This window comes from Narcine bancroftii, chromosome 4 (assembly GCF_036971445.1).
Source record: "Narcine bancroftii isolate sNarBan1 chromosome 4, sNarBan1.hap1, whole genome shotgun sequence".
NCBI lineage: Eukaryota > Metazoa > Chordata > Chondrichthyes > Torpediniformes > Narcinidae > Narcine > Narcine bancroftii.
The window spans coordinates 318,779,434-318,802,191 of record NC_091472.1 but is presented as its reverse complement, the minus strand read 5'-3'; the positions used below and the strand labels follow the sequence as shown (position 1 = coordinate 318,802,191).

Here is a 22,758-nt window from a genome sequence, read left to right as displayed (position 1 = left end):
GTCTACTTGCATCTAGTCTATCTATTCCCTTCATAATTTTAAACACCTCTATCAAATCCCTTCTCAACCGTCTACGTTCCAATGAATAAAGTCCTAACCTCTTCAATCTTTCTCTGCACTCAAGGTATTTTAACCCAGGCAACATCCTGGTAAATCTCTGCATCCTCCCCTCCTTACCTATATCCTTCCTATAATTTGGAGACCAGAACTGAACACAATACTCCAAACCTGGCCTCACCAACGCCTTAAACAGTTGCAGTATCACTTCCCAGCTGCTATTCTCGATGCTATGATTTATGAAGGCTAACATACCAAATGCCTTCTTAACCACCCTGTCAACATGGGAATCCACCTTCAAGGAATGCTGCACCATAACTCCAAGATCTCTTTGTGAACAGACTGTCTCTCTCTGCAAAACCACATGACCCATGACCCCTCTTAGAACATTAGATCAAGCTGGAATCAGTTTTAATAGCAGTAAAAGATTAATCAGTTTCTGAGCCTGGATATCTGTTCCTTTAAAGACAATAGTCCATTCCAGTTCTACAACATCAGTCCTATTAACACCTACTTGTGAAGTCTTCATAGGCACTCTTCATGGTTTCTGTAAAGACACTGGTAGGCATGAAGGCTCCAACTTAGGCATAGCTCTCGCATTTCAAATGAGATATCTTTTGTGAGATGTCTGTTGTGAAGTGTACCTAAACTAATACCTAATCCTCACAATCTAACCTTACCTCTTAAGATACATTTTATTCCATAATTGTATTAACTTATTATGTAACAACTTCACAATTATCCGGATTGTCTCCAGATTTTTGTGTTTTATTTGTATCCAGATTGAAATCTATCTGCCACTTTTCTACCCAACTCTACATCCTGTCTCTATCCTGTTGTAACCTAGGGCAACCTTTAACACAATGCACAACACCTCCAACCTTCATGTCATCGGCACACTTACTGAGACCCATCCCTCTAATTCTTCTTCCATGTCATTTATAAAAATTACAGAGCAGGGGTTCCAGAACTGATCCCTGTGGAACTCCATAAATCACTGACCTCCAGACAGAATACGTTCCTTCTACAACTTCATTCTGCTTTCTGCAGGCAAGCCAATTCTGAATCCACAAGGATGGTTCCATGGATGCCATGCCTCATGACTTTCTGTATGAGTCTTTCATGGGGGACCAAAGAACATGGAACACTACAGAACAGTACAGGGGCTTTCAGCCCTCAACGATGTGCAGACCCAGATATTCCTTAAGAAAAAATACTAAATACTAAACCCCTTCCTACCCCATAACCCTCTATTTTAATTCCATCCATGTGCCTGTCTAAGAGTTTCTTAAAAGCCTCCAATATTCCTGCCTCCACACCATTCCTGGCAAGATATTCCAGGCACCCACAATTCTCTGTGTATTTAAAAAAAAACCTTGATATTTCCTTTAAACTTCCTACCTTCACTTAATACAGACGTCCCCTGGTGTTTGTTATTCCTGCTCTGGGAAAAAGGCACCGGCTGGCCATCCAATCCAAGCCTCTTATAATCATGTGTACCTCCATTAAGTCTTCCCTCATCCTTTTACGCTCCAAAGATAAAAGTCCAAGCTCTGCTAACCTTGCCTCATAAGACTTGTTTCCCAATCCAGGCAACATCCTGGTAAATCTCTTCTGCACCCTCTCCATGGATTCCACATCCTTCCTGTAATGAGGTGACCAGAACTGAACACAATTGGTAACGATTGAAATAGGTATCGTATCCTTGTGAAGATATTCATTTTAATGCAATTTACCCTTCCTATCAGTGTTAATGGTAAATATTTCCAATGTTCTAAGTCATCTTGTAATTTCTTCATTAATGGCTGATGATCTAATTTGTATAGATGGCCTAGATTATTATATAGTTGAATACCTAGGTATCGGATTGCTTGTGTTTGCCATTTAAATGGTGATTCTTTCTTAAACTTTGTGAAATCCGCATTATTTTTTGGCATCGCTTCACTTTTATTTGCGTTGATCTTGTACCCTGATACTTCTCCATATTCCTTCAATTTCTTATGTAATTCTTTTCTTGATAATTCTAGTTCTGTTAAGTATACTATGACATCATCTGCAAATAGACTGATTTTATATTCCTTCTCTTTTATTTTTATCCCTCTTATCAGTTCTGCCAAGGGTTCTATAGCTAACGCGAACAGTGAGGGAGATAGTGGACATCCCTGCCGAGATGACCTGCTTAATTTAAATTGGTTTGATATATATCCATTTACTGTCACCATCGCCAATGGTCCCTTATATAATGCTTTAATCCAATTAATATATTTCTCTGGTAGGTTGAACCTCTGTAGTACTTTGAATAAATAATTCCATTCTACTCTGTCAAAGGCTTTCTCTGCGTCTAAGGCAACCGCCACTGTTGGCATCTTGTTTCCTTGTACTGCATGGATTAAGTTAATGAACTTACAGATATTGCCCATTGTTCGTCTTTTCTTAATAAATCCAGTTTTATCTAGTTTTAATATTTTTGGTACACAGTCGGCCAATCTGTTTGCTAATAGTTTAGCTATTATTTTATAATCTGAGTCGAGTAGAGATATTGATCTATACGATTCTGGTGTTAGTGGATCTTTCCCTGTCTTTGGTATTACTGTAATTATTGCTGTTTTGCATGAATCTGGCATATTTTGTGTTTCTTCAATCTGGTTCATTACTTCCAGGAGAGGAGGAATTAATGTCTTTAAATGTTTTATAGAATTTTATTGGGAGTCCGTCGTCTCCCAGCGTTTTATTGTTCGGTAGTTTTTTTAATATATCCTGTATTTCCTCTATTTCAAATGGTTTTATCGATTTGTTTTGCTCCTCTTCTTGCAATTTCGGTAGTTCAATTTTAGCTAGAAACTCATCTATTTTGTCTTCTTTCCCTTCATTCTCAGTTCGATATAATTGCTCATAGAATTCCTTGAAGTTTTCATTGATCTCTGTTGGGTTATATGGAATTTGTTTGTCCTTTTTCCTTGATGCCAATACCATTCTTTTAGTTTGTTCTGTTTTAAGCTGCCAAGCTAGTATTTTGTGCGTTTTTTTTCTCCTAGCTCATAATACTTCTGCTTTGTCTTCATTATGTCCTTCTCCACCTTGTACGTTTGTAGTGTTTGGTATTTTATTTTTTTGTCCACCAATTCTCTTGATTTGAGGGTCTGAGTGATGAGAGGTTGAAAACTTGAGATGCTTCCTTTGATGGTTGGAGGCTGAGGGGAAATGCGATAGAAATTTACTAAATATAGTACAGATAGAGTAATCGGACAGAATCTTTCTCCCAGGTAAATATGTTGCACACTGGAAGGTGTGCTCTTAAGGTAAAGGAGATAGGCAGATGTTTTTCTTCCCCACACTAAATGGTAGGATGATAGGAGCCTGCCTAAATTGGGCATCTTGTTTGATGTAGACATGTCAGCCAAAAGGGTCTATTTCAGGTATGTCAGTCATTTCAATGATGAACTGTTCTATATTCTGTTTTGACACGTTTCCCCTCGGCTTCCTCTACTCCAAGGAAAACAAACCTAGTTGATTTGGTATTTTCTCATAACTGATGCTTTGCATCCTTGACAAAGAACTGGTGAATCTTAGCTACACCTTCCCCAGTGCAACCATTGCCTTTTCTCCACAACAGTAAAATGTGTAATTATCACATATAAAAGTTCAGAATTAAAATTCTCCAAACAGATAACCGAGGAAAAAATTAATAAGACCTGGATATCTGTTGATGCCAAAACTCTACGCAAGGAAGATGTGAGGAGAGAGACTGTTTATTGCTTAAATGACGACAATGAGACTGAGATTACAAAGGAGGACACTATCCAAGGTAACATCTGTCCTCATTTTTCCAGTTATACATGGTATTTATTCAAATTCGTTTTTTTGTTGGTCCCACTTCTTTTAAACTGCCTACGAATAACCTGACCCTAGCTTCTGAACTGTTTCATTGTGGGATGCAAGGCAGCCTGCAGGGCTTGGTGGCATGAGGTCTGAGATTGCACATGTACTGACATACAGTGAAAAACTTTATTTTACGTGCCATTCGAAAGCTCGCAGAGACACGACACTCAGGTGGAATTTTGGAAAAGAGAAAGAAAGAAATAAAAAATATTTAAAAACCTTCAGAGACAGCTCATGCTCAAGGATCCATAGAACACAACAGTGCCAAAATATTATTCCATCCAATTCCATCATATCATATCAATCCATACCCCTCCCATCCATGTACCTGTCCTGTAGAGGTTCCATAAACTCACAGATAAAGTCAGTTCTATAGAGTCGGTTTCAGTCTCCAAAGTAAACAGAAGTGCAAAAATACCATTTAAGATCTTCCCAATCTCTTGTCATTCCATACCTACCTGACCTCTCTGGCCTTTAAGGGGACCATTTTTGACCCTTGCTATCCTTTTGCTGTTAATATATCTGTAGAAACCCTGAGGATTTTCCTTTACATTGCCTGCCAAAGCTACTTCATGCTTTCTTTTTAGCCTTTCTGATTTCCTTCATTTTTTCTTACAATTTTAAGACTCCTAACATACACAATTTGCTCCTTGTTGCCAAAACTTGCTGTACACCTCTTTCTCTTACCAAGATCCTCAAAATCCATTGAATGCCAAGGTTCCCTCTGCCTTTTAACTTTGCCTTTAATGCTGACGGAAACATACAATCTCTGCATTCTCAACATTTCATCTTTGAAGGACTTCTGTTTGCCAAGCACATCCTTGCCAGAAAACAACTTATCCCAATCCACATTTTCTAGATCTTTTCTCACTTTCACAAAATTGGCCTTTCTCCAATTTAGAATCTCAACCCAGGACCAGACCTATCCTTCTCCAAAATTAACTTGAAACTAATGGCATCATGATCACATGACTTAAGGTGTTCCCCAACAAATACTTCCATTAACCTATCCAATAGCACTCTCTCTGGTTGGTACCTTAATATTTATATGGTTATATTGATTTAGAAAACTTTCCATAACACATTTGTCAAACTCTAACCCATCCAGATCTTTTACAGTTTTCCAGCAGTCTTGCTCTCTACAGCTTTGCTCTGCCAGTTCTTGTGGACTATTGGGTTGTCTATGATACAATCTAATTAATGAGGTCACATCTTTTCCATTCCTCAGTTCCACCCATATTGCTTCAGGAGACCAGGTCTCTAATATTCTGTCAGAGAACTGCTGTGGCATTTTCCCTGACTTGCATTGCATCCATCTCTCCCTTTCTATATTTTTAAATTTAAAAAGAAAATTAGGCATTCAGCACATTTCAGCCCATGAGCTCTTGCAGCCCAATTACATCCAATTAACCTACAACCACCAGTACGTTTCAAACATTGGGAAGAAACCGGAACCCCTGGGGAAAACCCACATAGACACAGGGAGAAAGTACCAACTCTTTACAGACAGCACAGGTTTTGAACCCAGGTCCTGATTGCTGGCACTGTAACAACATTGTGCTAACTTCTACACTAACTGTCTGTAAAATGGAACCACAGAACACTAAGTTGCCATTTCTGCCCCTCCTGCAACCAAGTTTCCAATCCAAACCAAAGTGCCAATCCATACTCTAAGTTCGTCTGCCTTTAAAAGATATTCCTTGCATTGAAATAGACACAACTCAGAACATTATTCCCACCACAGACATCCTTGTAATTTCTATCTCTATGTATAGGCTTAATACAACCACTTCACTATCTACTCTGGAACTCTGGTTCCAATCCCCCTGCAAATCCAGATTAAACTCCACCCCCCCCCCCCCCCCCCCCCACCAGAGCAGCACCAGCAAACTTTCCCACAAGGCTATTAGTTCCCCTCCTGTTCAGATGCAAGTCATCTTGTTGGAACAGGTCCTACCCTCCCTGGAAGAGAGCCCAATGATCCAGAAATCTGAAGCCCTCCCTCCTACACTATCTCTTCAGCAATGTGTTAAGCTGCATTTTCCTCCTATTTCTAACCTCACCCACATGGGTAGCAAGTCTGAGATCAACCCTGGAGGTCCCGTCCTTTATCTTAGCATTTAACTCCCTGGACTCACTTTGCAGGAACTTAGCACCCTTCCTACCCATATCATTAGTCCCTATATGGACCATGATATTTGGCTGCGCACCCTCACTCCTGATCTGAGATATCCTGGAGCTTGACATCTGGGAGGCAACATACCATCCAAGAATCTCAATCTCTTGTTTGTTCCCCAAGCTATTGAATCCTCTGTTCCTCTCTTCTCCTCCCTTCCCACACAGACTCCATGCCAAAGACCTGACCACTGTGGCTTGTCCCTGCTAGGTTTCCCCCTCAACAGTATAAGCATTATGGAGGGGAACAGCACCAGGAGTACTCTGCACTGACTGCCTTTCCTTTCCCTTTCCTAATCGTCACCCAGATACCTTCCTCTTGTTTCCGAGGTGTGACTGCCTTCTTGTAACTCCTATCACCTCCTCAGCCTCCCGAATGATCCAGGGTTCATCCAACTCCAGTTTCTTACACAGCCTTTAAGGAGCTGAAGCTGGATACACCTCTCACAGATGAAATGATCAGGAACACTGGTGGTATCCCTGATTATCCACATTCTGCAAGAGGTGCATACCCCTGCCCTATCTCCCAATCCCAATGCTAACTCTGTGAAATAAGTAAAAAAAAAGAACCTTACCAGACCTGACCTGCCCTTACCATAACCATATAACCACGTACAGCACAGAACAGGCCAGTTCGGCCCTACTAGTCCATGCCGTAACAAATCCCCACCCTCCTAGTCCTATTGACCAGCACCCGGTCCATACCCCTCTAGTCTCCTCCTATCCATGTAACGATCCAGTCTTTCCTTAAATGTAACCAATGATCCCGCCTCAACCACGTCTGTCGGAAGCTCATTCCACATCCCCACCACCCTTTGCGTAAAGAAATTTCCCCTCATGTTCCCCTTATAATTTTCCCCCTTCAATCTTAAACCATGCCCTCTAGTTTGAATCTCCCCCCACTCTTAATTGAAAAAGCCTATCCACATTTACTCTGTCTGTCCCTTTTAAAATCTTAAACACCTCTATCAAGTGCCCCCCTCAATCTTCTACGCTCCAGAGAAAAAAGCCCGAGTCTGCACAACCTTTCCCTGTAACTCAAACCTTGAAATCCTCTCAACATTCTCGTGAACCTTCTCTGCACTCTCTCTATTTTGTTTATATCTTTCCAATAATTTGGTGACCAAAACTGTACACAGTACTCCAAATTTGGCCTCACCAATGCCTTGTACAATTTCATCATAACCTCCCTACTCTTGAATTCAATACTCTGATTTATGAAGGCCAACATTCCAAATGCCTTCTTCACCAGACCATCTACCTGAGTATCAGCCTTGAGGGTACTATTTACCATCACTCCTAAATCCCTTTGTTGCACTGACTCAATAGCACATCTCAATAGCCTATCATTTAATGCATCTGACCTATTTAATGCATCTGACCTATTTAATGCATATGACCTATTTACCTGTGTCCTACCTGAATCCTTTGTTCCCTCTATTTGGCTCCTGCACCACTTCCTCTGCCTCTGTTTGCTAAAAATCTCCAAGCCCCACTCAAACTCTGACCTCTCATACAGTGGCTTCCTCTACCTTACCGTGAATATCTAGTGTATAAACCTTCCTGATTAACCTCCCATGTGTGTCCTTGTCAAAGGCCTTACTAAAGTCATGTAGACACCATCCACAGCATTTTCTTCGTCAACTTTTCTGGTGTCCGCCTCGTAAAACTCTAATCTACCTCGCACAAAGCCATATTGACTATCCAAATACTTGTATGTCCGACCTCTTAGAACACCTCCCAATAACTTACTACTGATGTCAGGCTCACCAACTTGAATATTCTGGGTTTTTAAAAAAATATTGGAACAATACAAGCTGCCCTCCAATCCATGAGCTTTAAACTTTTGGATCATTCTGCCATGTGGGAACTTGTCAAAGGCTTGACTAATGTTCACTTAGACAACATCATTCAAACTGCCCTCATCAATATATTTTTTCTCCCCTTTGATCAAATAGTTCATGGAATGCTCTCTACTTTGCAGGTTTCCGTTATGGTAGTGACATTATTCCATTCTCACAAGTGGATCAGGAACAGATGAAATACAGAACCAATGGGAAATGTTTCAGCATCCTTGGATTTACAAAGTCAGAGCAGGTAACTACTCCTTCAACTCCATTCACCATCGAGTTGCAGACTCAAAGATGTACAATGGAAATGGGCTCTTCAACCCAAATAGTCCATGCTGATCAGGTTGGCCATCTGACTAGTCCTATTGCCTGCATTTGGCCCATTTCTAACCATTTCTTCTTGCTGCTCTTTCCAGGTGCCTGCCACTCTCTGTGTGGAGAGAAAAAAAAAGTTGCCACCAATCTTTTTAAATTTACAGGTTTCAGAGTTGGGTAGAAAATGTGAGGTGATGCATTTTGGAAGGACAAACCAGAAGGCTGAGTACAAGGTTAATGGTCGGTAACTTAAGAGTGTGGATGAACAGAGGGACCTTGGGGTCTAAATCCATGCATCTCTCAAGGTCACTGCACAGTTTGACAGGATAGTTAAAGTGTCCTATGGGATGCTGGGGTTCATTAATAGGGGGATTGAGTTCAGGAGTAGAGAGGTCATGTAGCAACTCTACTTATCTCTGGTACGACCACACTTTCATTTCTGGTTACCTCATTATACACCCCTGAATTCTTCCTCACTGCCTTTATTCTTCTTGACGTTCATTCAAACTTCAATTGCCAAGCCAGTATCTTGTGTGTTTTATCATCTAATTCATAATATCATTGATTAGATCTTTGTATCAGCTTTTCAACTCTATATGCTTGTAAAGTACTATATTCCAATTTCAAAGCATCTGATTTACTTATCTTCTCCTTATTCTTACACTCCTTTTCCAAAACGCCAATCTCCTGTTCCATCCTCTCTGATGCAGCTAAATACTGTTTTTTCAAATTTACTGTATAACTTATAATCTGCCCTCTCAAAAAAGCCTTAAATGCATCCCATAAAATAAACTTACTGGTCACCGAATCCTTATTTATAACCAAAAATTGTTGAATTTGTTCCTTTATAAACTTATAAAACCCTTGTCTTTCAATAATGATGAATTAAGCCTCCAACGATAAGAAGATTGTTCCACCTCAGTTCCTTTATACGTCAATAACATCAAAGAATGATTAGTTAAAAGCCTAGGTTTATATTCAATTTTCACTATCCATTAATTGTGTTGACATTAAGAAAACGTTAATTCTAGAAAAAGTATCATATTGTGCCGAATAATACTAATAATCTCTCTCCTTTACATTCATTTTCCTCCATACCTCAACTAAATCCAACTCCTTCATCAATAACAATAATTTCTTAACCATTTTTTTTCTTATGCACCATTCTACCTGATTTATCCATTGCTGGATCTGAACAACAATTAAAATCTCCACCTATTATCGTGTGGTCTTTCGATATAGACATATTAAGCAAGACATCCTGAAAAAAAGATCTCATCATCAAGATTGGTGCATAAATATTCGCCAATCAAGATTCTGCAAAAATCTTGCAATTAACTATCAACACTCTCCCTACCGTCTGTCTCATATATAGATTCTAAAAGATAAATTCTTATGAATTAAAATCGCCATCCCTCTTGCTTTCGAATTAAAGTAAGAGTAAATAACCTGACCTACCCAGTCCCTTTTTAATTCTTGATGTTCACTATCTGTTAAATGCGTTTTTTGTAAAAAGGCAACATCCACTTTAAGCTTCTTAATATAATTTAACACTTTTTTACATTTGATCAGATTATTGAGCCCATTAACATTAAAAGTAGCAAACCTTAAATTAGCCATCACCATTACCCTCAACATATTCTGTGCAGCCAGACCTCCACCTCAACAAATCAAAACAACTCATTCCCTTAGAAAAAGTAAAGGATATATTTATATGAGTTTTTTTTAAAAAAAACACTCCCTCTCTTACCAACCCACTGGGAAAGAAGTAAAACCTCCCCAAAAACACAGGTAGCGGCTCAGGCCACTAAGCAATGAATCAAAACTGATCGGGGTTGCTGACCAGGCATTGGTTTGGGTCTTAAAGCTCTATACACCCTATCTAATTCCAACCCCTCTGGAAACATTTCAGCTCCCTATACTTTCGGTATCAGTTCATGAAAATATTTCACCGATTCTGATCCTTCAAATTCCAATGGTAATCTAACAACTTTTACATTATTTCTATGGCTTTGACTCTCCAAAGTATCAGTCTTTTTTAATAACTCATCCTTTTCAAATCTCCAGCCCATAACGAAATTGGAATAAGAGTGATCATGCCATTGTTGGATACAGATTATTCTGAATGTAATGGAGTAGAAGGATTTAAATGGTCAAATTGTATAAAGTATTAAGGTGAATAAAAATGTCAATTAGTGGAATTGAATTATTTTCCATTATTGACAGCAATTAAAGAAGATTTTAACAGTTGGAAGAGTGAATTGTATTAAAATGAATATATTTCCTAGTTTACAATATTTTTTCAGAATATACCTTGTAAAGTACCAAATAATTTTTTTAAGGATTTAAATGTTTTGGTGAGGAAATTTTTATGGAAAGGTAAATTGGCGAGGGTTTCGACCCATAAATTATCTTGGCAATATAAGTTAGGGGGTTTGAGGCTACCAAATTTTGTGAATTATTATAAGGCAGTGCGGTTGAAAATTATTAATAGGATGTTTGATTTGGACAGTATAGTTACTTGGTTATTGAATTGACGTGAATTGGAGAGGTAAGAAGGGATCATTTTATCTATAAATGGACGAGTAAATCTGTCAATCGTTGTAAATCACCAGTTTTGTTTCATTTGATAAGTGTTTGGGAAGAGGTTAGTAATGTTATAGGATTACTAGGGGGTTTATCTAGATATACTCCTTTGTTTCAGAACAAAAACTTACCTTTTATAATAGATAATAACCTCCTTAAAATTTGGAATCAGAGAGGAATTAAGATATTAAACGACTGATTTGAAGTGGGTCGTTTTTTAACATTTGATAGATTGAAGGTAAGATATCAAATTCCTAATAACCCTTTTTTGTTATTATCAACAAGTCTATGTTGTATGAATTTTTGGGGAGACATTTGATTTTACCTAAAGAAATGTTATTTGAAACATTAATCCGAGATGGAGGAAAGAAAGAATTTATTTCAGAAATGTATAAATTATTACAGCGGAAGATGCCTAAGGCTTAAATTAAGACTTAAATGGGAGAATGATTTACAAATTCAATTTGATATAGATAGTTGGAGGAAGATAAATATAGACACTATTGATAAAGTTGGTTAATGTAAGGTTAGTAACGTACAACTTTATTCATCAATTGTATTTAACCCCAGAACGTTTGAAAAGATATAAATTGAGCGAGTCAGATTTGTGTTTTCGTTGTAATGAGCAGAAAGGTTCTTTTTTGCACTCAATTTGGTTTTGTGGTAAGGTTAAGGGTTTTTGGATGAGATTGAGAAATTGTTTGCAAGACATCCTGAAAATACAATTTAATTTAGATCCAAAGATTTTTCTAATTGGGGAATTTACTGAAATGGTTTTGGTTAATAAATTAAATAAATTCCAAATAGCATTTTTACGATTAGCGTTAGCAGTAGCGAGGAAATGTATAACGGTTTCATGGAAAGATCAGATGGAACTTAATTTACAAAGAAGGCATTCAGAAATGAGGTCCTGTATACCGTTGGAGAAAATAACATAATATACGGGATAAATATTATGTATTTAGGAAGATTTGGAGCCCATATTTGTATTGTTTAAAATTGAAAATTTGAGAATGGCAATTGGTGCAGCTTCACCTGCACATTGTAAGTGATGGAATGATTTAAGTTCTTCTCCTTACTTTCTTCCCTTCTTCCTTTTTTCAGGGGGAGTAGATTTTGGGATTAGTGGGGGGGGGGTGGGGGGACTAGGAATTCTTGTAGGGTTTTCCTTGTAGTTTTTGTATTTTTTTTCTTTGTAACCATGTTGTATTTTTGGATAGTTGTTAACATTTTAATTTTGTAACTGTGGTCATAACTTTATCTTCTAATAAAATATAATATTCAAATAAAAAGAGGGCATAGCCTGGGTGGTGGGGTCTTTGAGGATAGAAGCTGCTTTTTTAAAACACTGCCTCATGTAGCTGTCCTCGATGGAGTGAAATCTGGTACCTGTGATGTCGCAGGCCAAGTTAACAACCCTCTGGAGTTTATTCTTGTCCTGAGAGTTGGCACCTGCACACCAGGCAGTGATGCCACCAGCCAGAATGCTCTCCACAGGACACGTGTAGAAGTTTACGAGAGTATCCGTGACCTCAGACAAGAGTAGCCACTGGGAGGCCTTCTCTGTGATTCCATCAACGCGGAGGCTCCAGGACAGATCCTTGCTAATGTTGACACCCAGGAATTTGAAGTTCTTGACCCTCTCCACTATTGAGCCCTCGATGAGGACTGGGTTGTGTTCCCCTGACTTCCTCTTGAAGTCCACCATCATCTCCTTACTTTTACTGACATTGAGCACAGGGTTATTGTTATTACACCATTCAACAAGCTCATCTATCTCCCTCCTGACACTGTTAGAGCTGGATCTGGTGATGTAGTCATGGATCAGTAACGTGAACAGGAGCAGACTGAGTTCACAGCCCTGAGGTGCCCCAGTGTTCACATCATGGTTTCTTTATTGTGTGAATAATAGTGTTCTGTGCTTTCTGTGAATTACAGGTGTTGCAGCATTATTACATTGGACGGCAGGTGCTGAAGGTCTTCGCTGGAAACGATGATGAGGTAAGGAGCACATATGTCATTCTCATTGCAATTACTATTTGAACTAAAATAGGTTTTCTTGGGAATCTTCCTACAAAGAGATTTTCAAGGGAACTGGGGCAATTTTTGTATGTGGAAAGCTCTCAGAGGAAGCTATAGAAGGGAGTATTATTTTGATATTCAAAAGACCTTTGGGCAGATAAATGGACTGGAAGGGTTTACAAGGATGTGGGCCCAGTGGAGGCAAATGCCAACTTGGTCGTCATGTATCAATTGTTGCTAAGGGCCCAGCATCACACAAATTTTCCTCCCCTCCATGCACTCAATCAACATATGCTGCTGTCTCAGCCAAGGAGAATCCCATCATATTCTGGGAACCATCTCTTCTTGCAGAGTGAAGACTCACGAGTGTGAAAGCTCACACCAACAGGATTGAAATGTTCTTCTCCACAGCCATCAGGCTCCTGAATAAATCTCAGAGGATTGCTCTACTGCTGCCCTTGCATTGTGCTAACAGAGAACAAGACAGTACAGGAGAAAGCTTAAATGCTTCTTGATTTCAAATCAAGTTGAGTCCTTTCAGACAAATTTTATGAGCCTTTCTTCCAAAGTTCACAAAAATCATTTTTCTTTGATTCATAATATAGACGACCCTGTCCAAGTTCTAGTATTTCCCAATAATCACAGAACATTGTAAACTGAATTTGAAGAGAAAATTCAAGAGAAATCCTTCCTTTCATTTGGAATATACCAATGTCATATTGGATATGATAACCAAGGGTTATGTAGAAAAGGTATCTGAAGATAATCTTGAATGTAAAGATGGTAGAAAATGGTATTTACCTCATCATGGAGTTATACATCCACAAAAGGAGAAACTACATGTAGTATTTGATTGTGGAGCATCATTTCAAGGAGTTTCATTGAATTCTCAACTTTTACAAGATCCAAACTTAACCAGTACTTTATTAAGTGTTCTGATAAGATTTTGTAAAAAGCCTATTGTAATTGCTGCAGATATTGAAGTGATCTTTCATCAAGTAAAAGTACCATGAGAAGATCATGGTTTTCTACAATTGATAGGGTGGCCTAACAGCAATTACAGTAAAAATATTTGATTGAATGCATTATGACAGTTAATTTATTTGGAGCAACTTCATCACTGAGTTGTGAAAATTGTGCTCGGAGGAAATGTGCTGAAGATAATGAAGAGCAATTTCGTCTCAAGATATGAGCATCATCAAAAATAATTTCAATGTTGATGATTGTCTCACTTCAGTGGTTTCAGAAAAAGAAGCAAGAGATCTTTATCACGAGTTAAAGGAGATCTGTAATAAAGGAGGTTTCTTCCTTACGAAATGGATTAGCAATATTCGAGATGTGTTGGCTGTTATTCCTGAGATAGAAAGAGTAAAGGAGATAAAACATCTTGACTTGGAGTGTGACCTTCTACCTGTTGAAAAAATTCTAGGGGTGCAATGGTGCAATTCAATCTGATGGTTTCAAATTCAAGGTTGTTTTGAAAGAATTACCTTTGACAAGAAGAGGTATTCTTTCAATCGTAAGCTCAATAGATGATCCTTTGGGAATATTGACATCAGCAGTATTAATAGCCAAGAAAGTTTTGCAAGAATTATGCAAAAGAAAATTTGGATGGGATGAAACTATAACCATATAACCATTTACGGAGCGGAAACAGGCTATGTTGGCCTTTCAAGTCCGCACCAGTTCACTGATTTTGTGCGCCCTGTTCAGGCATTGGTGATTTTAAGTGTAGTGTATCTTTGACAATTTTAACATCTATCCATAGGTTCTCTGTACTTTGGATGTGAAATCTCATATTAAAATATTCAAAAACATTGGCTGTGCGGGAGAAGCCAGTGAATGGCCGTGGACAATATCAGATTCCATCGCACAAGATTGGATGAATTGGATTGAGAGTCTTAAAATGTTAGAAAGTTTTGAAGTCAACAGATGTTTTAAACCGACAGATTTTGGAATTGCCACATTTGCTCATTTACACCATTTTGCTGATGTAAGTGAAGGTGGTTTTGGTCCTGTCAGTTATTTAGTACTGCAAAACAACCAAGATTTGTAATGGGAAAAGCCAGAGTGGCTCCATTAAAGCCAGTCACCATCCCTCAAATGGAATTGACTGCCGCTACTATGGCGAACAAAATAGACACTATATTAAGAGAATTACAGATGGAGTTAACAGATTCTGTGTTTTGGACTGATAGTCCTCAACATCAGTGCTTAAATACATTAATAACAAAACCATGAGATGACTAACAGAATTAATGAGATCAAAAAGGTTTTGCATGTTAATCAATGAAGATATGTTAAAACAGTGGATAATCCAGCAGACATGGCTTCACGAGGATCAAAAGTTCAATCGTTTCTGAAAAGAGCCAACACTTGGATGTTTGGTCCTCAATTTCTTTCGCAATTTCAAGAAGAATGGCCTCAAAATCCAGAAGATTTAAAATAATTTTCAATGGAGGATCCAGAAATCCAAAACACTAATTACGAATGATCCAATTATTCTATTAATTTGCTATTATTCTTCATGGTTTCATTTGAAAAGTGCAGTAGCATGGATTCTTAGATTAAAAACTATGTTTTTACATAGAATCAAAAAAGAGAATCCAAAGTCTCGAAAGAGCTGTTACCTATCAGTTGATGAGTTAGTGAATGCTGAACTGGAGATATTCCTTTTTGTCAGATAAAGGCGTTTGATAATGAAATATCAAAATTGAAGAAGAATCTGAATGTTACAAAAGCAAGTCGTGTTTGCAAGATAAATCCTATTCTTGTAAATGATGTATTGAGAGTAAGAGGAAGATTAGAAAAAGCAATAATGCCAGAAGAAATGAAACAACATTCAGTCCAATTATCCAATTATATTAGCTAAGGAATTTAATAATTCTGAATTGATTGTTCGACATATACATGAGGAAATGGGTCATGGTGGTTACAAACTGCGTCAGAAATTTTAGATACTTGGTGCTTCTTTGATCAAAAGAATTATACCAAAATGTGTTATTTGTCGACGTGCAAATGCTGAACTTGGACAACAACAAATGGCAGATTTACCACAAGACAGAGTTTCACCTGATGAACCCCCATTTGCATACGTGAGAGTTCATTATTTTGGTCCTTTGCAAGTAAGACAAGGAAGTAGTATTGAAAAGCGATACAGAGCTATTTTTACTTGTTTGACTACGAGAGCAATTCATGTTGAAGTAGCATCGTCGCTTGGTACAGACTCTTCTATCAATGTTCTTCATATGATGTCATATGTCGTTATATCCCAGCAGACCGAGAGCTTGCATCTTATTCTGCAAAGAATTACGAGGGGGACAGAAGCTCGAGATACTTTTCTTTGAATTCAGCTTATTTTGTCTATTTCTTATATCTATTTAAAGTTGAATATTGTAACGTCATTATACAGAATTATTTGTTTATTCGATGTGAAAATCTCAGTGCAAAGTTATGCAAAATGTTTATCCATTTTATCAACAAATCAAAGCTACTTAAAGCTTCAACTACAAAGTTTGGTTTACTGGAGTAATAAGATAGTAATTCGGAATATCGTCGCTCACGTTTCCTTGAAGATGACACATTTTGAAATTGGGAAATGCTAGAACTTAGAAAGTGTCGTCTATACGTGCATCTGAACCCAACATCAACTCTGCCCCTTGATCATAATACCTATCCCTGTACTCCGTGCACACTTAGTGTGTGAGGATTGGTGCCTGTGTCTCTTGCACGATCATCCTCCACATTGTGATGTCCCAGAGGACCCATAAACCCAGCAGCAATAGATATTCACCAAGACAAATATTTACTTAAACAAAAATTGCTTTTAATTATCTTTAAACATGAAAATAGAATCAAACTTTAACTTATCACTATTGACTTACTTAATCCCCTTCTAATTCTAAGCACACGCGTGTGTGTAATACGTGGGTAAGTTCAGAAAAGTTCTTTGATTCACATTCCAATCTCACTCCTCCAAGTTCACTGGTTGCAGGCAATTCTTATACTATGCACAGAATTTAACATTTATAAAGTTCACCAGGCTTTGGTGCTTGACAGGTAAATTGTTATCTCTCAGGAAGGTTTTTGTCGGTTTTCAGAGAGAGATTTGTTGTCCCAGGACATCCATAATTGATGTACTTCCATCAGCCACTTCAGTGTCTTGCTGACAAAACTTTCTCCCTCAGGGTTCTCCAGATGATAACCTCTTTCTTTCACGTGTGATGTAATATTTGTAGATGTATTTGGTAGATAAATTGGTAAAAATAGAGAAGGTTACATACATACACACATTTTAAAACAGATCTTATTTAAAATTCTGAAGAATTCATATTGAGTGATTTTACAGAAACTATGGAGAATGTTGTACACATTTCACAAGTAGGTGCTAATTGAAATGATGTCATGAAATGAATGGACTGAAGAAAGGTCATCTGTGTTGAACATTTTTACAAGACTTTGACCTTTCTGCAAAGTGCTCACTCAAAGGTCATTGAGAGGTTTGTTTACCTAAAACAACAGATGGGAGCAGAAGACTGACTCCTATTGTTTGCTGGAGAAGGAGGGGTTTTTTGCAAGTGAGAGAGAGAGAGAGAGAGAGAGAGAGAAGGACATGTGGCTGGCAGTTGGAATCTGAGATGGAGAGAGAGTCACAGCTGAAACAAGCAGGAGAAAATGGTTGGAACTGAAACAGAAGCTCCAGAGTAGTGGATGGCTGGGTGCTATCTGTCTGATGTTTCTCTTGGAATAAGTGGAACAGAAAGGAACTCTGTGATAGTCAGAAAGAAGGAGGTTATCAACTGGAGAACCCTGATGGGGCAAGTTTCATCAGCAAGACATTGAGGTGACTAATGGTGGTACTTCAATTGTGGAAATCCTGGAACTACACATCTCTCTCTTCAAACCCTACAAGAACCTTTTTGAGCGGTAAACATTTACCTTTCGAGCTCCAAATCCTGGTGAACTTTATAAATGTTAAATTCTGTGCCAGTATAAGAATTGCAACCAGTGAACTTGGAGGAATGAGAAGTAAGATTGAACTGTGAAGCAAAGAACTTTTCTTAAATTTACACATACATATATGTGCGCTTAGAATTAGAAGGGGGGTTAAGTTAGGTTAGTTAAGTTAATAGAGATAAGTTAAAGTTTGATTCTGTTTTCATGTTTAAAGATAATTAAAAATGACTTTTTAAGTAACTACTTGTGTTGGTGAATGTCTATTGCTGCTGGGTTTTGGGGTCCTTTGGGCTCGTAACACAGGTCATCACAGAGTTCCTTTTTGTTTCTCTTATTCCAAGTGAAACATTAGACAGCCTCTCGCATAAACCACAAGGGCTTTGACCAGGCCGTCTTCCAAATGGGCTTGCCAGCTTGTACTGTTCCAGTCCCAGCTACTTCTGCTGGTTGTAACACTGTACAAGTGATCTGTGTGTGTGTGTGTGTCTCTCTCTCTCTCCCTCTCTGAAAGAAAACCTGTTTGACTCTCTCTTTGCAAAACCACGTGACCCTCTTACAATAGCAAGTTCTCTTCCAGACAGCAGCGTCTCTGACATGATCTTTCATCTGTTGCCTTTTGCAAACAACAACCCATTAGTGAAGTCACTTGAGCACTCATCAAAGCTCTTGCAAAAGTTCTGGAGCCGATGCATCTACCATGGGGCAGAGCTCCATTATTTTAAATAAGATCTGTTTTAAAGTGTTGGACCTAACAAATCTTTCCCAATTTATATCCCAAAACCATCTATATCTATATACATATATGTATGTGTGTATATATATATATATATATATATACACACACACTGTCACAATACTCATTCCTTACCAGTACTCTGTGTACGCCCATGACTGCATGGCCAAACACAGCTCCTACACCACTGTTTCAACAGCATCTCTCAACAACAATGAGTCAAGTACAGAAGCAAGATAGAGGGACTAGTGGCTTGGTGCCAGTGCAGCAATCTCCTTCAACGTCAGCAAGACCAAAGAGTTGGGCTGAGTTCGCCTCCTGCTCCACATCAATGGTGATTATGTGGAGATAGTTGATAGCTTTAAGTTCCTGGGGTAAATGTTACAACTTAGACCAGCAGCAATAGAAATTCACCAAGACAATGGTATCTTCAAAACAATAAAATTAATAATGAAACATTTCTTACTTAACTCAAAACTTTACCCCACTGCACACAAACGTGAATAGGTGTGTCTGTGTGTGTGCGTGTGTGTGTGTGTGTGAGACTCAAATGTTTATAGTTTAGTCACAATTCTGAAGAGATGATTCAAATTTAAAGTTCAGTCTTAGAAATCTTTTGTGTTGAAACTCAGAGTCTTTGTTCAAAAGTAATTATGTTGTTGAGACACCAAGGCATCAAACTCCTCAAAATTCACAAGTTGCTTTCAGATAAATATTTCTTCATACAAATGACTTTTTCACAATTCCCCTCTCTTGCATGAAGGTTACAAAACTTGTGATTTCCACAATGATTTCACAAACCCGGGCAAGGGTTTTAGATGAAATGACCATTACAATTGGCTCCAGTAGCACTGCTTGCCCTAAACAAAGAAAAGTAGTGGAAGTGTCCCTTTTTTCCGAAGCCACTTTGATCCTGTATTCCTCCCTTGGTAAGATTGAATACTTAAAATTCAGCTTTCAAATGCCTTTAATCACAGGACTTACTTTGATCATCAATGGATCTTTTTCTAAAAACACAACTCATGGCAGTGGCCTCCGACTGGTCTCCACAGGTCATGGAGAAAATGGCTGTTTGTTTGAACAGGTGTTCTTAGTAAACATTCATTGTCTCAGGATTTCAGTGGAGAACAATCATAAATCTTCTATGGCTGTTTACATCTTTCAACTGAACAATGATACGTTTCTTCATCTCCCACTTGACAGACCCTCATCTGCTTTAAAATGATGTAATGTTCTCCGTGTCCCTTTGTGTTCCCCTATTTCCAGACCCCACAGTAACTCTAAAAATATTTAATATTTTATCTTGAAGATTAATATTAACACAAATCTGTCACCTAAGCATCTCCAGGGACCTGTCCAATTCCACCCATGTCAATGCAATGGCAAAGAAAGCACACCAGTGTCGCTGTTTCCTCAGAGGCCTGAGGAAACTTGGTTTATCACCAGCAGTCCTCGACAACCTCTGTCGATGCACTTTTGAAAGCATCATATCAGGTTCCATCAGTGCACGAGACAGGAACTGCTCCACATAAGACTGCAAGAAACTGCAGAGGGTTGTGGCTCCAACCATCACACACACACACATGCAGATGTATGCGCATGTGTACACACGCATGCATACATGCACGAACACACACACACCTCCCCTCCATTGACTCTATCTACAGTTCCCACTGCCTAGGAAAAGTAGTGAATATTTTTTTAAAATTATCCCACCCCGGCCACATTCTCTTCACCTCTGTTTCATCAGGAAGAATATTCACAAGAGTGAGATCATGTACCTCTGGACTGGATTGAAGGACAGTTTCTTTCCCACATTATCAGATTCCTGAAATGAAATCCAAAATAGCAAAATTATGTGGCCTTTGTTCCATACCATATAACAATTACAGTACAGAAGCAGGCCAACTCGGCCCCTCTAGTCCTTACCGATCAAAGTGATCTCCTCTAGTCCCACCTACCTGCACTTTGCCCAAAACTCTCCAATCCCCTCCCATCCATACACCTATGCAACTTTACCTTTGCTGCGACCACCTCTTCCGGAAGGTCATTCCACTCAGTCACCACTCTCTGAGTGAAGACGTTCCCTCTCATGTTACTTCTAAACTTTTGTCCCCGAACTCTTAACTCGTGACCTCTTGTTTGAATCTCACCTACCCTCAAGGGAAAGAGCCTATTTACATCTACTCTATCTATCCCCCTCATAATTTTAAATACCTCTATCAAATCACGCCTGAACTTTCTATGCTCCAATGAATAAAGACTACACAATATTTCTTGGTATTCTGGATTCTGAAATCCAGGCAACATTTTAGTAAATCTTCTTTGCACCCTCTGTACCTTATTTATATTCTTCCTATAATTTGGTGACCAGAACTGTATACAGTATTCTAAATTTGGCCTCACCAATACCTTGAATAGTCTCAACATCACCTCCCAGCTCCTATATTCTATGCTTTGATTTATAAGGGCCAGCCTACCAAAAGCCTTCTTCACCACCCTATCTACATGAGATTCCACTTTCAAAGAACAACGAACCGTTATAGATCTTTCTGTTCTTCTGCATTCTTCAATTCCCTCCCATTTACTCCATATGTCTTGTTTTGATTATTCCTTCCAAAATGAAGCTCTTGACACTGTTAAACTCCATCCGCCACCTTTCCGCCCACTCTTCTAAGCCGTCCAAATCCTGCTTCAATCTCTGAAAACCTACTTCACTATCCACAACTCCACCTATCTTTGTATCATTTACTCACCAGTTTCCCACTCCATCATCCAAATCATTAATGTAAATGACAAAGGACCCAATACTGATCCCTGAGACACAGCGCTTGTCACCAGCCTCCATCCTGACAGACAGTTATCCACCATGACTTTCTGGCATCTAACTTCTAGCCACCGTTGAACCCATTTGACTATCTCAAAATTAATAGCTAGTGCCTGAACCTTCCTTACCAACCTTCCATGTGGAAACTTATCAAAGGCCTTACTGAAATCCATATAGACAACCTCTACTGCTCTACTCTCATCAACTTTCCTAGTCACCTCCTCAAAAAATTCAACTGATCTCTCTCTGTAACTGTACACCTTTGTACCACCTTGTAATGACCATCTGTGAGATGTATACTCGTGTGCTTGCAAAACAACCTCTGTCACTGCATTTCAATACAAGTGACAATAAAGTTGAACTTTTTATTAAAGCAAGCATTCTATAATCCAAATTTCCGTTTCAGTTTCTAATGCTCACACTGCCAACAAAACACAGTGTGGATCTGCTGAGCATTTCCACAGTAATGGATTACAAAACTTTAAAGAAAGGAATGCATCAAACATTTCTGTGCATAAAACACCTACCCCGGCCTAGAAAACTTTTCATTTTACAATTTTTTTTATATTTTCCAATTAAGTCGAGAACTAACATCACTTATACCAGTCCCGGTAGTGACTTTGTTTTATAAGCCTAGAGGATTCCCTTCTTTTTTTCAATACACGTTTTTTGTTTTGCGTTGTTTTAAACATTTTTAAATTTTTTCCAATGTTTAGATTTTTTTCTTCAGTCATGCAAGCTTCATTGTCCTCCTCTCCTCCTGAAAAATTAAAACACCAGCAGCATTCGGCACAACTACTTTCTGAGCCGCTTCTTTAGCTTGATGAGCTTGCAGTACAGCCACAGCTTCATCAACCTTGGAGCGCAAAGACTCTGGGGACTCCAGCATATGAAGCCATTCAGAGTTATCAATCTCAAGAAGCATACCAGTAATTTTACCCGCCATATTTGGGTACATGTTCTGTATCAGTGGGAAAAGGCGTTCACCCAACATCTGCTTCTGTTCTTGGGGAGGGGCCGCAGCCAGCATGGAAGCAGTCAACAGAGATGAACAGCCGGAGTGTTAGCACCAAGCCATTGTACGTTGCTCTGGCTCAACGCAAAGAAGAACAACAAGTTCATATACATGCAGAGAATGGCCAGTGTCAGAGCTGTTCCAAATCCTGTTATCAATCCTTACCAACCTGCTCCACCTTCAGAATATTTCATGGCAGCTATCCCTCAGGCTCGGAACGGTGTTGCCTATCACCCAACAAGTCAGCTTACACAGCTTCGACGAAGCCCTCAATGGGCTACCCAGGGTGTTAGACCCCAGGCATTCCAGAGCATGCGCCCAACAGCTCCCCGCCCACCAACCA

At 38.8% G+C, this 22,758-nt stretch overlaps 1 protein-coding gene and 1 long non-coding RNA gene across 9 annotated transcripts in view; one reads left to right on the top strand and one right to left on the bottom strand.

Moving 5' to 3' along the window:
- The window catches only part of xrcc5 (X-ray repair complementing defective repair in Chinese hamster cells 5), a 144,719-nt gene that overhangs the window by 66,196 nt on the left and 55,765 nt on the right, over positions 1–22,758 (top strand). For all 5 annotated transcript variants that reach the window (XR_011356885.1, XM_069936097.1, XM_069936095.1 and 2 more), the window contains 3 exons: positions 3,724–3,862; positions 8,096–8,208; positions 12,801–12,863. Coding sequence is in view for 4 of the 5 variants with exons in the window: in XM_069936097.1 (XP_069792198.1) it covers positions 3,724–3,862; positions 8,096–8,208; positions 12,801–12,863 (315 nt within the window). In the remaining variant the exon portion in view is untranslated. The remainder of the gene's footprint in view (positions 1–3,723; positions 3,863–8,095; positions 8,209–12,800; positions 12,864–22,758) is intronic.
- The window catches only part of LOC138762329 (uncharacterized), a 55,170-nt gene continuing 48,438 nt past the window's right edge, over positions 16,027–22,758 (bottom strand). For 2 of the 4 annotated variants that reach the window (XR_011356887.1, XR_011356888.1), the window contains 2 exons: positions 20,355–20,401; positions 16,027–16,183 (listed from right to left, as the gene is read on the bottom strand). This is a non-coding gene — a long non-coding RNA (uncharacterized lncRNA). Of the gene's footprint in view, positions 16,184–20,309; positions 20,402–22,758 lie in introns of all 4 variants that reach the window. The other 2 variants (XR_011356886.1, XR_011356889.1) reach the window with 2 other exon arrangements.